General features: G+C 35.3%; 1 protein-coding gene across 4 annotated transcripts in view; it reads left to right on the forward strand.

The window, feature by feature from the left end:
* RPS6KA3 (ribosomal protein S6 kinase, 90kDa, polypeptide 3) overlaps positions 1-15,502 on the forward strand; it is a 121,962-nt gene that overhangs the window by 23,099 nt on the left and 83,361 nt on the right. For 2 of the 4 annotated variants that reach the window (XM_006835586.1, XM_006835582.1), the window contains exon 2: positions 5,932-5,988. In XM_006835586.1, the coding sequence (XP_006835649.1) occupies positions 5,932-5,988 (57 nt within the window). Of the gene's footprint in view, positions 1-489; positions 591-5,931; positions 5,989-15,502 lie in introns of those variants that run through there. The other 2 variants (XM_006835584.1, XM_006835583.1) reach the window with 2 other exon arrangements.

Below are 15,502 nucleotides of genomic sequence, written 5' to 3' on the forward strand. Positions count from 1 at the left end.
CAGCCACAGTACCAGGGGCAAAAAAAAGCTTTTGACAGGGTCTTCTTAAAACTAAAAATGTAGGTATAACTAGAGGTCATTCCTACCCAAGCCCAGAAAATAGCTTGGGGACTAGCAGGCCTTTAGTAGCTAGAGTAGTAGCAAAACAGATGTAAGGATACCTTACCTAAAACTAGATTTGATTTTTCTAATTACATTTGTTTTGTCTTTATAAAACTAATATATAATAAATGGATACAATTTTGTAACTATGGTACAAAGAAGAAAATCCTATGACTCAGGTAACTACTGGTAAAGATTTTAAATGTTTTGCCAGGCACATGTATCCTTTTAATATATTGCAAGCATACCTTTACATTATGAATTTTTTTTGAGGTCCTGATTTTAATCATTGCATAGTGTTCATAGTGTTCCTACATATGAATAGATGTCTTTTAATTTATTTAACCAGTCCCCTGTTGGTCATTTAGATTGTTTTCTATTTTTCAGTATAATGAGTATGATGAATATCACTGTACATAAGTCTTTATGCACATCTCTGATATTTCCTTAGGATAAATGAGGAGCTGATTCTTAATCCTGTCACATTGGTAAGGATTATATACATTCCTTATTAAGAATATAAAATGCTTGTTTCTGATTGTTTCATTGTAATTACATAGAAGATTCTTTGGATTCTAAACAATTTGATGTTTACTTCAAGTTTGAGAGTGAGGTTTCTAATGCCTTAAACTCAACATGGTACTCCTATTCCATAAACCTTGGGCAGGAAAACCACTGATTATAACAGGGAGTTTGAAGGCAAATATACTTGTGGAAACTTGAGGGTGGTTAAAAAAAAAAAAATGTGGTTCTTGTTTATTCCTACAACCTGGGTCTCCAAAGTAGGACTCTGGACCCTTTTTTCTCCTCTCTAATAGTTAATTCAGACTGTTATTTGAGAAATTCTTTTTTTCATAATGTTCATATGTAAATTTCATTTCTAAGTAGGAAAGTGCCAGTAAATCATATCTCCTACCAAGTTCAAAATAGCATTTTTATCAGTCATGGATAATATTTTAATCCCAGTATGCTTGATGATCACATGATGATCTCCTGCTGGATTCAAAGCATTTTTAAAACTTACTATTTTCTTCATCTATATCAAACAACAGCCTAGAAATGTGCATTGTTGGGATATGCCATTACAACAAAAGTCTTTAATAAGGTTACCTAAATTGAAATTATTTTAAATCATTAGAATGTTCTTATTTTTAACATTTCAGAATTTTCCTTGAATATGTGGAAATACTTTAGCAGTCCTGAAAACTTGGTTCAGAATTAGTGTTTTTAATTGTTCTTCCTCTTTAATGATCCTAAGTGCTAATTTTATGTAACAACATTGAAACTTGTTTTGAAAACAATTCCTGCTGGGATTCAAACTCTTTAACAGTCTCTTTGATCCTATTTGTTCTGATAAGACCCATATTGTAGGTTATTCTAATTTGTGACTTTTTATACATTTCAGACTAACAAAGTGTGATTAGCATTTCCTAACCTTTTCCATTGTTTCACACCCTACTTGCTTACGTACAATCTGCCAAACTCTGCAGTTTTTTGGCTGGAAGGCATTATGGTGGGATGAGCAAGGATAAATATATTTGTCTCAGTTTGAAGCCAATTTCTTTTTTGTCCATACTCAGTCTTAGCCACAATGTATAAAATGTACCACACAATTGAATGATCTCTTCCACCCTGCTTGGCAGGAAATTGGCTGTAGTAAGTGATGAAATAAGTATCTTAACACTCTCCAGCTACTTCTTCATGGCATTGCATTAAAAAATTATCTGTAATAATAATGTAAATATTGCACAGTCCATTGAGGCAAAAGAGAAAAAGAGAAGTACTGAACATCTAACATCCCTTGGTGAATCATTTTTAATTACAACCGCCCTTTGAGGTAGGTATTAAATGCATCTTAACCAACAGAGGTTCAAAACATTAACTTATTCAATTTCAGATAACACCAGTAAGTGACAGAGCCTTGGGCTTAAGCTCACTACTGACCAGCTCCAGAACACATTGTTTTTTACTTGTTTCTTAAATTTTTGGAACTATAGAGAGTGCCTATTGAGTTAGACTGATGATGGCCCATGTAACTAATCTCCAATGAACCTATGGGTCATTTTTCAAAAGGAAAATTTCTTTATTGTAGTAGTAACTGTATACTAATTTTAATAGAGCCTTTTTTGAATTTTGGTTTTGGTGAAATTATATAAAAGGTGTGTTAAAGTAAAGATGCTTTTTGGGGGAGTATATTTGTATAAAGCTTTACTGGTTTATAGGACAATATTGGCTTTCATCTTTTTCTGCTTTGAAGATGTTCAAAATGTTAAATCTTTGTTAAACTCAGAAATGAAGTATTTCTGCAAAAAGTAGAGCTTACTATACCTTTTAGATCGTGTCCCCCCCCCCTTTTTTTTAATTTCCCTTAGACTGCTATGTTGGTATATGTTAGCTGAGTGTTCAGTTGAGTGTTCAGAAAAGAGAATATATTGTAAAAATCTGTAAGTAGCATGAAGCTGAAAATAGTGAAGAGGCTAATTGATAGATTAAGATTCCAATCTATATCATAGTAGCAATGGGTCAGAGCTGGGAAAAAATGAGAAATTTTAAATAAGGCTTTACTCTTTGGACTAAGCAATAATAACAAGATAGAGGACACCTGACTTAGTTGTAATGTAAATAAAGAAAACTTGGTATAAGTCAGTGTACTTATAGGCATTTCAAAAATAATACGTATATGAACTGCATTAATAAAATGTTATAATCCAATAAAAGGGAGGTGATTTGGCATTTATTTTATTCTGCATTGGTTATATCCCAGTTGGAATGTTAATTGCATACAATTCTATATACTCCCCTTTAAGATGTTCTGAGAAAAAAGAATAGTGACAAGTGCTGTCTGAATGTTTAAAGGAAATTGAGTTATCTACAATGACTTCACAGATGGGAGTGCAAGCAAGTTAGCATATATACAAGGAGGCTTCAAAGAGTTCATGGAAAAATCTAATTAAAAGATAATGGAATTGTTCCATGAACATTCTGAAGCCTGCTTATATTAGTATCTTTCTAGGGAAATTTGTGGTTGAGGAAAGTTACTATATAATGAATTGTACCTAGCAAAAGGAGTTTATAAAGTATTCTTTTATTCTCATGAAACTATCTCACTTTAATAGTAGTTTGTGTTGGTATAGGTCTTTACAGTTTATAAAGTGCTTTCCTTTGAGTTATTTCAGTTTTGAACTTAACAATAACTCTTTCTGATAAACTGAGTATGTCCCCATTTCAAACAGATGAAGCTTGAAACTCTGATTTGTCTTGAAATCACAAAGCTTTCGAGTGGCAGACTTAGGACTCTACCCCTGATCTCCTAACTCTTAAATTCATTGCTGTTTCTACTGTTACAGTTTGTTTTAACAGTTTTAAATTGTGACATTTGCTTTGCATTGAAAATCACAAGGCGCAGCAGATGGTTCCCATATAAAATGTAAGAGTAGCGATACACCAAGGTGTCGAAAGGCATGGAGCCATTAAACAAATCTGTAATATATAAGGGTAACTCTGTTTACAATTAATGAACAAATCTAGCTTGGGCTATGAGATGAATGATGGTGCAAACACTGATCCAGAATGCTTACTAAGTGCCAGGCATTATGGTTAGGATTTTATGTAGTTTATCTCATTTAATATGCACAGAAACTCTCTGAAGATAAGACTTTTTAACCCCCATATGAAGAAAGTAAAGCATAGATCATTTTAATAACTTGGCCAAGGCGTCATGATTTGTAACTAGTAGCGTAAAAACAGGAACTTGAATTAAATGATATGATTCCAAAGCCAGTGATTTTTGAGAACTACTTTGAGGCTTCTCTAGCATGTATAGTATAAAAATGGTAACTAGTCAGTTGAGTAAATGGTTGTGACTTTAGGAGAGAGATGTGTCCTGGAGATATTTGGGCTTCCTTTCCAATATATGTGCATGCTATTATAGCCTCTGGAAATGTCTTAAACTGTAGATTTTATACCTGCAACCCCCTTCTTCCACTCCTGGCACTATTTCTGTGCTTTGTAGTATCGTATAGGCATTCCCTTAAATAGTGGGTGAAAATGAAAGATGTCCTTTATATGAATCACTAGACTGCAAGGTATTCTAGGATTGGGACCAGAGGGGCATGTTTGAGTTCTCTTTCCTCTATAAGTCAGTACTTAGAATATAGTAATATGAAATGAAAGGGACGGATGAATGGATGGGTAAGTTAGGGAATGGAAGAGTAGAGTTCAAAGGAGTATGAAGTGACAGGTGGACTGGGGCTGCCTGTTAATTTCCTAGTTAAGACTCTAAAGATGATTAGCTTAATTCCTTGTACACTTACTGAATTAACAAGTGGTCAGGGACATTTATTCCTTTTTCCTGGGAGAAAACTACAGGAGCCACTTTATGTTCCTGACTTCCAATTTTATTGTAATTATACTAGTAATATGCATTCATTGTAGACACATAAGAAAATCCAAATAAGCCAAAACAAACTTTAAATTGTCTAAAATTCTACCACCCAGAGACAGCCACTCTAAACATACCCTTCCAGAGTTTTTCCCATACAAATATATACATTAAAACATATCACATGTATATATTTATTTACAATGGGATCGTTACAGTCTATATTGTTTTGTAAACTGCTTTTCCATTTATTACATTTAACTGTCTTTCCATGTCAATAAATTTACATCTTGTCATTTTTAATGACTGTATACTATATTCCATTATATTTAACGAGTTTTCTACTTGTTAGGAATATAGGTTTCCAGTATAGAGTTATTTTTGACAAAAAGTTGTGGTAAGCATTTTTATATGTACATCTTTGTACACTTGTCCATTTTTGGAAAAAGAAATGAATTGATTTTCCATTTCCAAGCTTTGTGTGTGTGTGTGTGTGTGTGTGTTTTAAAAAAATACAGACTCAGATCACAAACTAAAAAACGTTCTGTCTTAATACTTTCACCAGCAATGTATCCAGAATTCTCATTGTCCCATGCCCACATTAACACTGGTGTTATTTTTATTTATTTATTTATTTATTTATTTTTGTGGTAAATACCGATTTGAAAAGCAATAGGTATCTTTTGGTTAAACACACCTTTTTTATTAGTACTAAGGTTAAACTCTTTTTTCCCCCTTATTGCTTATTTCTGTTGAGGTTCATCGTTTTTTTTCTTACAGGTTTGTAATAAAAAATAAAAAAGGTCTTTATGTATTAAGGATATCAACCTTTTGTCATATGTTGCTTTTTTAAAAAATTTTTTTTTTTTTTGCCTTTTACAGAAGTTTTAAACTGTTAGTGATTCAAATGCCATTTTTTTTCTTTTGTTTTCCATTCTCCCTGCCCTATAAGTATTATATACATATATATCTTTTGATGGTTGTATAGTTTTTAAACATTTAAATGTTTGATCCATCTGAAATTTATTTAGAGTGCTAGCTTAATTTTTCTCCCTAAAAAATTGATCAGTTACCCTGATTAGTTATCAATGGAGTTAGAATTTAAAATGTGTTTTGCCATAAAAAGTGTTATAAATGATGGTTTGGTAAGGTTTAAATAAGACCATTTTAATGAATTTGACTATTCAAATAGATACATTTGCTCACTTGGAAAGGTAATTATCATTTATTACATTTCCATCGGAAAGAGCTTTTAAAGTTTTAAATAAGTAATTTACAGATTTTGGGAGTACAACCTGTTGTAATTTGGTAACTATATCCTTATATGGTGGTTCTACTTCTGAGCCCAGTAGGAGTGAAAATATTCCTTTTTTTTTTTTTGGTCTGCCTTCATTTAAGTAACAGTGAGATCTGTCTTGGTAACTTTGTGCTTGCTGTGCTTTTCGCAGAATGGACAGCAAATTATGGATGAACCTATGGGAGAGGAAGAGATTAATCCACAAACTGTAAGTAAAATGTTGTGTTTATAAGGAATACAAATAAGTCAGATACCATTAAATTAAACTATTCTTTTAAAAAACTAAGCAAGTAACAGTTTATGATATTAGAAATGTGTTGATACTTAACCATTAATTTTATCACAATACATTCCTGAATATGCCATTGATCTTTTCTTTAAACCGTTCAAGACTGGTTTTAAGAGAATGACGAATTATATTGTGGAGAATTTTTCATGTGTACCTTAAAGCTTGGAGTCCTGGTGTGGTTAACCGCAAGGTCAGTGGTTCACCTTGGAAACCCTGCACATGGTCGCTATGAGTCAGAACTGAATCGATGGCACAACAACAAAAAGAACATTTTGAAGCTTACTTAAAAAAAAACTTAAATTGACAGTAGATATATTTATTAAAGACATAAATATAAAGATCACACTTTGAAGAAGTATTTAACGTAGAAAGTGAACACTCACCATTTTCTCCTATTTTTTGTTCACCCCTTAATTATCATCACCTAGAACAATGCCTGGCACATTATGACATTCATTAAATATTATTTGACTTAATTAATTGTCTCATCCACCCCTAAGATAACTATTGTCAACAGCTCAATTATATTGTTTCTGTACCTGTTGTTGATAGGTGCCATCGAATAGGTTCCTACTCATAGTGACCCAAGGAACAGCTGGTGGGTTTGAATTGCCAACCTTGCAGTTAGCAGTCCAGTGCTTGTCCTACAGCACCACACCAGGACTCCATTTGATTATTAGTTAATTTAAACAGCCATTCATTCTTGGCCTTTGTATTTTGTGTGTTTTCCCAACTTTCTTTGAGGCTGTTGTCTCCTAATTTGCTTCTAAGATCTCTGTATATTTTCTCTGTACCGAATTCCATGTCTATTAGTTATCTTGCAAATATTTACTTATTTTTAAAAAAACATTGATTATGTTGTCTATGCAGTAAGGCATCTGTAGAGATTTCATTATTAAATGATGACATTTGTTTTTTTACTCCTTGATATCACATTACATTTTGACCTAATGCTTTTATGATTGTGTTTGTATTTTTGTATGTTTTCATACATGTCTTGTGATCCATTTGGAATTTCAATACCTAGTATGAAGTAGAAATCTAACTTTTGTGTTTTTTTTTTCTTAGATAGGTAGCCTGTTTTCCTAACCCTCATTGATTTAATAAGCAAAATCCAGTCTTTTCCTACTCACTTGACTTACCTATTTTATCATATGTCAAATTGTTGTAAGTCCTTAAATGTTTTGTCGTTCCATACTGTTTTAAATACTATAACTTTTTTGTTTTTATATGTGGCAAAGCAACCCTCATATTTACCATATTTTTGCTTTTCAAAATCCTCTTAGGTACTCCTGAACATTTAATCTTCCAGCTGAATTAGACAATCAATTTGTCAACTACTTCGAATTTTATTGGAATTTTTATTAGAATTATATTAAATTTGCAGATTAACTTAGAGAATTATTTTAATCATAATGAGTCTTCACATCCAGAAACATCACTTATTCTAATACTCTTTTATAGTCTTTATAAAAATTTTGTCATTTCTTATGTTTACTTATACATTTTTTAGTAATATAATTCATACTTATTTTCATAGTTTTTTTTTTTATATTGTAAGTAGGACTTTTTTTTCTGGTATGTCTTCAGCTGTACTTTTAAGTTTTGCTAGTATATAGGAAGCATTATGTTTCTATGTACTTGCTAGGAAATGTTACCTTGCCAAATATCAAACAAATTGTCATGAATATTTTATCATTTATAGAAGTGGTAGATTCTCGTTCCCTGACTAGTTGAGACATTTTGTTTTGTTAGTCTATGTTGTTGTTAAGTGCTGTCAAGTCGGTTCCAACTCATAGCAGTCCCTGTATAGGATTTCTGAGGTTGTACATCTTTGCAAGAGCAGAAAGCCTCATCTTTCTCCCTGGAGCCACTGGTGGGCTCAAACTATTGACTTTGTGGTTTGCAGCCCATGCTTATCAATACTGAGTTACTGTGCTCCCTAATTAGTCTATAGCAGGAGTGGTAGTGGTAGTGTGCCATAGAGTCATTCCGACTCCTAGCAACCCTGTATAGGGTTTCTGAGGCTGTAAATCTTTACAGGAGCAGAAAGCCTCATCTTTCCCACGGAACCACTGGTAGTTTCGAACTGCTGTCCTTGATGTTAGCAGCCCTACTCGTAACCACTATATTACCAGATCTCCTTGGGGAACCTTTTGTCTTCCAGGGGCCATTTGGATATTTATAACAATTTGTAGACCATTCAAAATTATTAGCTAAAAATTAGCTTGCTGTATTCAGTCAAACATTTAATAAACTCACCCCTAATGTGACGATTGGAGTCCTGGTATGGTGCTACAGGCTAATGTGCTGGATTGTTCAAACTCACCAGCTGCTCCTCGAAACCCTTTACAGGGTCGCTATGGGTCAGAACTGATTCATCAGCACTTAATAACAACAGCAGTGTGGCAGCTGGAGTCCTGGTGTGGCGCACTGTAAGATAAACACAGGACCGCAAAGTCTGTTTGAACCACAAGATCAGTGGTTCAAACTCACCAGTCACAAACCCTATACTGGGTCACTATGAGTTGGAACCAACTTGACAGCACTAAACAACAACAATGTGACAGCTAAAACTGTGGTTGCCTTGGCAGGGTCAGACCAAATGATTTTGAGGGCCAGACATTCCCCACTCCTGGTCTAATGTTAATTTTGCCACCAGCAGCTACCTTTTATCTTTGGGTGACAGTTCCTTTTCAATGTAAACCTCCAAATTTCTGATTCTAATATAAAATTAAAGGTAGTTTCATTGTTGTGTTATATGACTTTTTCTTTCCCTCAGAATATTCACATCATTAATATTCACAGCATTAGTAACGTTTACATCTGGGAGAAAATGGCATTCTAGAGATTGGTTGGGAAGGTGCAGGGTTAAAATACTACCAATCTGAATGAGGTTGTTAAGCAGATTTTCTCATATCACATGAGTTAGTTTAAAATATGAGGTAAATGCCTAATATTTTAGAATTATTTAATGGTATTTATCTAAAAGATTGGAATAGCACACCAGGATAAGTCAAAAGGTATTGTTGCAAAATCATTAGACAAAAATATCGAAGTGTGAAGCAATTATTTCTTGAAAAATCCTCCATATAGGTTTATATACTTCTGAAGGTAGTGTTTCTATCTCTCTAACCCTTCCCTGAAGAATTCTGTGCTTTTTTTATATCCAGTACATCTAAATGGCAGCTTCAGCATCCTAGAAGTCCTCAAATCATGTTCCTTTGAAGTGTTCTTTGAGTTTGGGGAACAAAAGGAAGTCTGAAGGGGCAAAATCAGGCTGTTGGGGTAAGGTTTCCCAACAAATTCTCATAGGACAGCTCTTGCTATCCTTGAAAATGACAAGGTGCAGTGTCTCAATGGAAAAAAAAAATTCTTGGCACAACTTTCCTGGCCCTTTTTTTCACCAGCACAGTTTTCAGTTTGCTTAAAACTTTTTCCTAATAAGCATCTATGATCATTATGTGCCCTTTGGGAAAATGTCTCAAGATGACCTCTTTGTAATACAAAACACAATCACCATTATCTTCTGAACTGACTGACCTCTCTGCCTTGAATTTAACTGACCCTGTTAGTCCCCTCAGAAGCCACTATTTTGACTGAACTTTTTTTTTTAAGCATCCTCACTTGTCTGTAGCCACCCACTAACCACAGAGACATGTTTAAACACATTTTTTGGGGACCCTAGAAGCGCTACTTTTTTACTTAACCTCATATATCTTATTATACTTTTAAATTGTATATGCTTTTAATACAGGTTTTTTAAAAAGCTTTTATTGTGCATTGAGTGATAGTTTACATGGGAGAACTTCAGTTTTGCACTCATCCTATGATATATCATATCATTGCAATGATTAAAATCCCCTCCATGCATCACCATTCAACAGTATTTGCTTCTAGTCCCTCTGTTTTAAAGTTTTTAATTGTGTATTGAGTGATCGCGTACACGGGAGAATATCAGTTTTACACTTATCGTTTCATTGCAGTGATTACAGTCTCCTCCATGCATCATCATTCAACAGTATTTGCTTTTATTTCCTGATTTGTTTTGTTGGGGGTTTTTTTGGGGGGGGGCGGGGAGAGGTGTACATAAAAACACTCAGGAAATATAATCATTTAAACAACCAAAGGGCACATTCTACAAGCCTGCCTCCTGGCTGCCAGCACACAGTCTTTCTCGTCCCATGAGTCTAGAGTCCTCAGCTACTCTATCTCTCCATATCCTCATTTTTGCCTCCATTTCTGATGTCACTGCTTCTCTGGCTAGGGTCCCACGTTTTTCTCATGCTCTCTCCCTTGATGGTCCTAGGGTTCTCTATTCCTGGAATGTAAGATTAACTACTCCCCTCTTTATGTGGTGACCATCGCAATTAGTCATGATAACAGTTACTTACTATAGAATCATAAGAATCTTATCCCCATCTCCTTTCACCAGACCCATCTAGACAAGATGAAAACTATTCAGTGGGGATTCTGCCTTCCCCTGTTAAATATAGTTTTGATGAAATGCTTTCCTTTTTTCAGTTACTATTAATTTCAATACAGTAAATCTTCCCAAATTACAAATTCCAATTTAAAGGTTCCAACTTGTTATTTTGAGCCCTGGTGGCACTGTAGGATAAACACTGGATGCTGACCACAAGGTTGGTGATTCAAATCCACCAGCAGCCCCAAAGGAAAAAGATGGAACAGTTCTATTCTGCCCTATAGGGTGGCTGTGAGTTGCAATGGACTAAGGACAGTGGGTTTGGTTTGGGTTTTACTTGTCCTATAAAGTTATGTAAATTTTCACTGACTCTGAAACAATTGAACCAACCCCTGCTCTGTTGTTGTTAGGTGCCATGGACTCATAGGGACCCTATGCACAACAGAAGGAAACACTGCCCAATCCTGGGCCAACCTCACTACTGTTGCCTTGCTTGAGCCCGTTGATGCTGCTACTTGGCCAATCCATCTCCCTGGGGTCTTCCTCTTTTTCTCTGACCCTCTACCTTACCAAATACGATAGCCTTCTCCAGTGACTGGTCCCTCCTGACAATATGTCTGAAGTATGAGAGACAAAGTTTGACCATCCTGGCCTCCAAGGAGCACTCTGGCTGCGCTTCTTCCTGCACAACTGTTGGTTCTTTTGGCAGCCCATGGCACTTTCAGTAGTCAGGCGCACCTTAGTCTTCAAGCTGACATTTTTGCTCTTCAACACTGTAAATTCTTCATCACAAACACCTTCACTTGCTTCAAGTGCAGCCTTTAAATTACTGAAAAGGATTCCAGTCTTTTCTTATACTAATGTAAGGCTAAATAAGAAGCACAGGCTCTGATTTACCTACAAGTTCAAGTTAAACCCTCTTAAGAACTGATCTCGTTCTTAGCAACCTGTAACCACCCCTATTGCCAATAGTGAAAATTCAGGTGTTAAATTAGTTATGGATTTAATGCATGACAAATTAACACAACTTTAGTGGCTTAAAACAACAAGTATTTATTATCTCAACAATTTCTGTGGGTCAAGAATCTGGGCACAGGTTAGCGTGGGTCCCTTGATTCAGAATTTCTTGCAGGGTACAGTCAGGATGGCAGTCAGGTCTAGGATCTTGTCTGAAACTTTACTGGAGAAAGCTCTACATCCAAGTTCATATGGTTATTGTCAGAATATGGCTTCGTCATGTAGACCTCACCTATGGTTACTTGTGTCACTGACTGGAAGCCTGCTTTATCAAAGCTAGTGGGGAGTGACAGTAAGTTAAATCTTCAAGCTAGACTCAAGTTACAATTGACTATAGCATAATTATTTTGTCACCTTGCCTTTTTTTTTTTGGTTTGAATCAAGTTATGCTTCCCAGTCAGTCAAAGGGATGAGATTAATCAAGGGTAAGAATATCAGGAGGGGGAGCTAATTGGTGGTGTTATCTGAGTCTATTCAACAAAGATTTTAGAGATGGTCTAAGGTAGAAATAGCTATTTAGTTTTAAATCATTCCCCTGTTGCATAATTATGACTAGTATCAATTGTGTATAATAGTTTAAAAGCTTTTTTAGTTCCATTTTAATTTCTTACAATAACTCTAAGACAGACATGATGAGGGCAAGTTGGTTTTAATACTATTATGTGTCTAGACTAAGGATGTGACTTGCCCAGGTACCAAATCAATAAGAGCTAGAATTGAGACATTGTCAATGTGTAGAGACTGCTAATTATACCTTAGTATTCATTGTTTCTTTCATAAGATACCCCAATTTTAACTAGAATCTGGTTGCCCATTTGAAGACCACATTTCACAGCCTGTATATGACAGGCCAGAGTTCTTGCTAGTGAGACATGAGTGGATGTTTATATGCAACATCTAGTTCTTGCTCCCAAACAATTGGACACATCTCCCTTCCCTTTTCCCCTTATGCATAGGCTAGAATGCAGAGTATGATGATAAGTCCATTTTCATCAGGACAAGACCTAGAGAAGATGGAGAATATCCATCAACAAAGATATTTTCAAAGAAATCTGGGCTCCTATTGACCTAATACTCTAGAGATATTTTGTCTACTCTAAACTATTTTCTGACCTACGGACTTTTTAATAAGAGAAAAATAGTCATTTATGTTGTTTAAACTGTTGAGTTTGGGGTTTTTTCATTATAACAATTTAGTCTGTACTCTAGCTACATCCAGTCCTTCACAAGAACTGAAGCTTTCAGTTTATTTCTTAGTGTTTCCTTCTTATATGAGAGAGTTTCAAAAAGTTCATGGAAAATGAAATGAAAAGATAGTGGTATCTTTCCATGAACTTTTTAAGCCTTCTCATATATAAGTATAAAGCCAGATAACATCAGAAGTTTGAAGAAGGCTTCCAAATCAAAGAATGAGATCAAAATAAATGGATGAGGATCTTGGAAGAATAGACAATGCAGGGAAAAAGAAAAGCTACATGATTGTTCTTAGAGTGTTAGAAGACTCAATTGATTACGTAAAACAAGAATGTTGTTGTTGTTGTTAAGTGCCGTCGAGTCGGTTTCGACCCATAGCGACCCTGAATAGGGTTTCCGAGGCTGTAAATCTTTACGGGAGCAGATCGCCTCATCTTTCTCCCGCGGAGCAGCTGGTAGTTTCGAACTGCTGACCTTCCGGTTCGCAGCCCGATTCGTAACCACTACGCTACCAGAGCTTAGGATGCTATTTTTTAAAAGAACAATCGAAGATAGAAGAAACTCTTATTAGAAATTTAAAATATGACATTTTTGCAATAGAGAAAAAGAAAGGCGGAATCACTCATCTAACTAATAGAAATTCCACAAAGACAAAATGGAAAGTATAGGGGAAGAAATTAGGAAACAAAATACATGGTTATTTTCCCCACACTTTAAACAGCTTTAAAATTAGAATGCTTATTATTGTTGATGGTGTGACATATTTTAATTCACAGCAGTTTATCTTTTATAATGATATTGTTGTTGTTAGTGCCATCAAGTCAGTTCTGACTCGCTGCAACCCTGTATAGGGTTTCCAAGAAGCAGCTGTTGGATTTGAACTGCCGACCTTGCAGTTAGCAGTCCAGTGCTTATCCTATGGTGCCATATCAGGACTCCTTTCGTAGTTGTTGTTAGCCATCCAGTGTTTGTCCTACAGCTCAACACCAGGACTGTTTCTTTCATAATGCTGTTGTTGTTAAGTGCCAACTAGTCGATTCTGATTCATAGCGGTCCTGTATAGGGTTTCTGAGGAGCAGCTGGTGGATTTGAACCATCATCCTTGTGGTTCAAACCGATCTTGCTTATCCTATAGTGCCATGCAATTATCTTAGATTGTTGTTAAGTGCCATAAAGTCAGTTCCAACTCATAGCGACCCTATGTTGTGTTTCTAAGGAGAGACTGGTAGATTTGAACCACCAACCTTACAGTGCTTATAGTGCTTATCCTATACGGCCACACCAGGACTCCTATCTTTAGATTAGACAGCATCTAATTTTTTTTTCCCTTCAAAATGAGAAGACCATTAATCTCCAGATTAAAGTCCACTCGAAACAAAACACTGCTCATTATAATGAAATACCAAACAACAGGGAGAAAAAGAAGATTCTAAATGATTTTAGAATTTTATGTATATATATTGTTGTTGTTAAGTGCTGTCTAGTCGGTTCCAACTCATAGCGACCCTATATAGGGTTTCCAAGGAATGAATTAGCTTGAGCCACTGACCTTGCAGTTCAAACCAACCTTGCAGTCCAACGCATTAACCCACAGAGCTACACCAAGATTCCAGTATGTGTGTGTGTGTGTGTGTGTGTGTATAAAGAGTAGGTATAAAAAACAACATCACATTTCTCAACACTGGAAGTTAAAAGACAAGTTAGGAATGCCTTTGATATGCTTAGTGAAAAGATTTTCAACGAAGATAATTTTAGACTTACCCTTTTTTCAGGAAGTTGCTGGAAAATGAACTCCACCCACACTAGAGGGTTGTTATGGAAAAGAAACATGGGATTTAGGAAACAAAGGATCCAGTGCCATGAGCACGATGAAGAAAGTTTCTTCCCAATATGATGAATACAAGGAAGTTTCAGGAGACTACTGTATTTTCGCTTGTAATATGCAGAGCGCACATAGGCGGAGTTGGGGGTATCTCCCTCCCCCCCCCCCCATGCTGTTTTGTATGCCGTGTGCATTATTTGTGGAAAAATGCAGTAGGTCATTCAGTAGGCTTAGAGAATAGTCACTCCAGATTGAAGCCAACTGAGATGGCTTCAGGGGAAGAAAATTAAAAAGTTACCCGGTAAGTTTCAGTGTTGAAAATTTATTTGGTAGGGTATTGCAGGGTGGGAAGAATATAAGACAAATACAAAGAAATTTTTTTTTTTAAATTATTCCTATGTTAGACCTGCTTCTCACATTCTTTGTAAATTTTTATTCTGCTGTTCTTTCTTCTTATTTTATAAACACTCAATCCTTTTTTATAAAAACTTTATTTGTATCTCATAAATATATCTAGTTAAATTTATTCATGTCAAAATATAACTTGTAGTCATCACCTTTCTCCATTTCCCTCGCCCAGGAAGGTTTGCTTGCTAATCCATGTTTATATATTTACCGTATTTTATGCAAATATTTGTCATGCCTGCATAAGTGTCTGATAAGTGATGTACATTTTATAGGCAGAAAATATCATAGTCAAATTTCATTCAAATTAACTTATTCTAGCTAGTATTTCTTGTTCTGTCTCCCTTACCGGAGAGTCTTGATTATTTTTATCTTTTATTCTTGTAGGGGAGAGGAGAGAGTCTATCCCCATTAGCAAGAGTTGTTGTTAAGTGCCATTGAGTCACTTCTGATGCAGCAACCCTATCTGTATAGGGTTTCCAGGGAACATCTGGTGGGTTTGAACTGCTGACCTTGTGGTACAGTGCCACACCAGGAGTCCCATATAGTATCTTTTTTTTTTTTTTTTT

This window comes from Chrysochloris asiatica, unplaced genomic scaffold (genome assembly GCF_000296735.1).
Source record: "Chrysochloris asiatica unplaced genomic scaffold, ChrAsi1.0 scaffold00018, whole genome shotgun sequence".
Lineage (NCBI taxonomy): Eukaryota > Metazoa > Chordata > Mammalia > Afrosoricida > Chrysochloridae > Chrysochloris > Chrysochloris asiatica.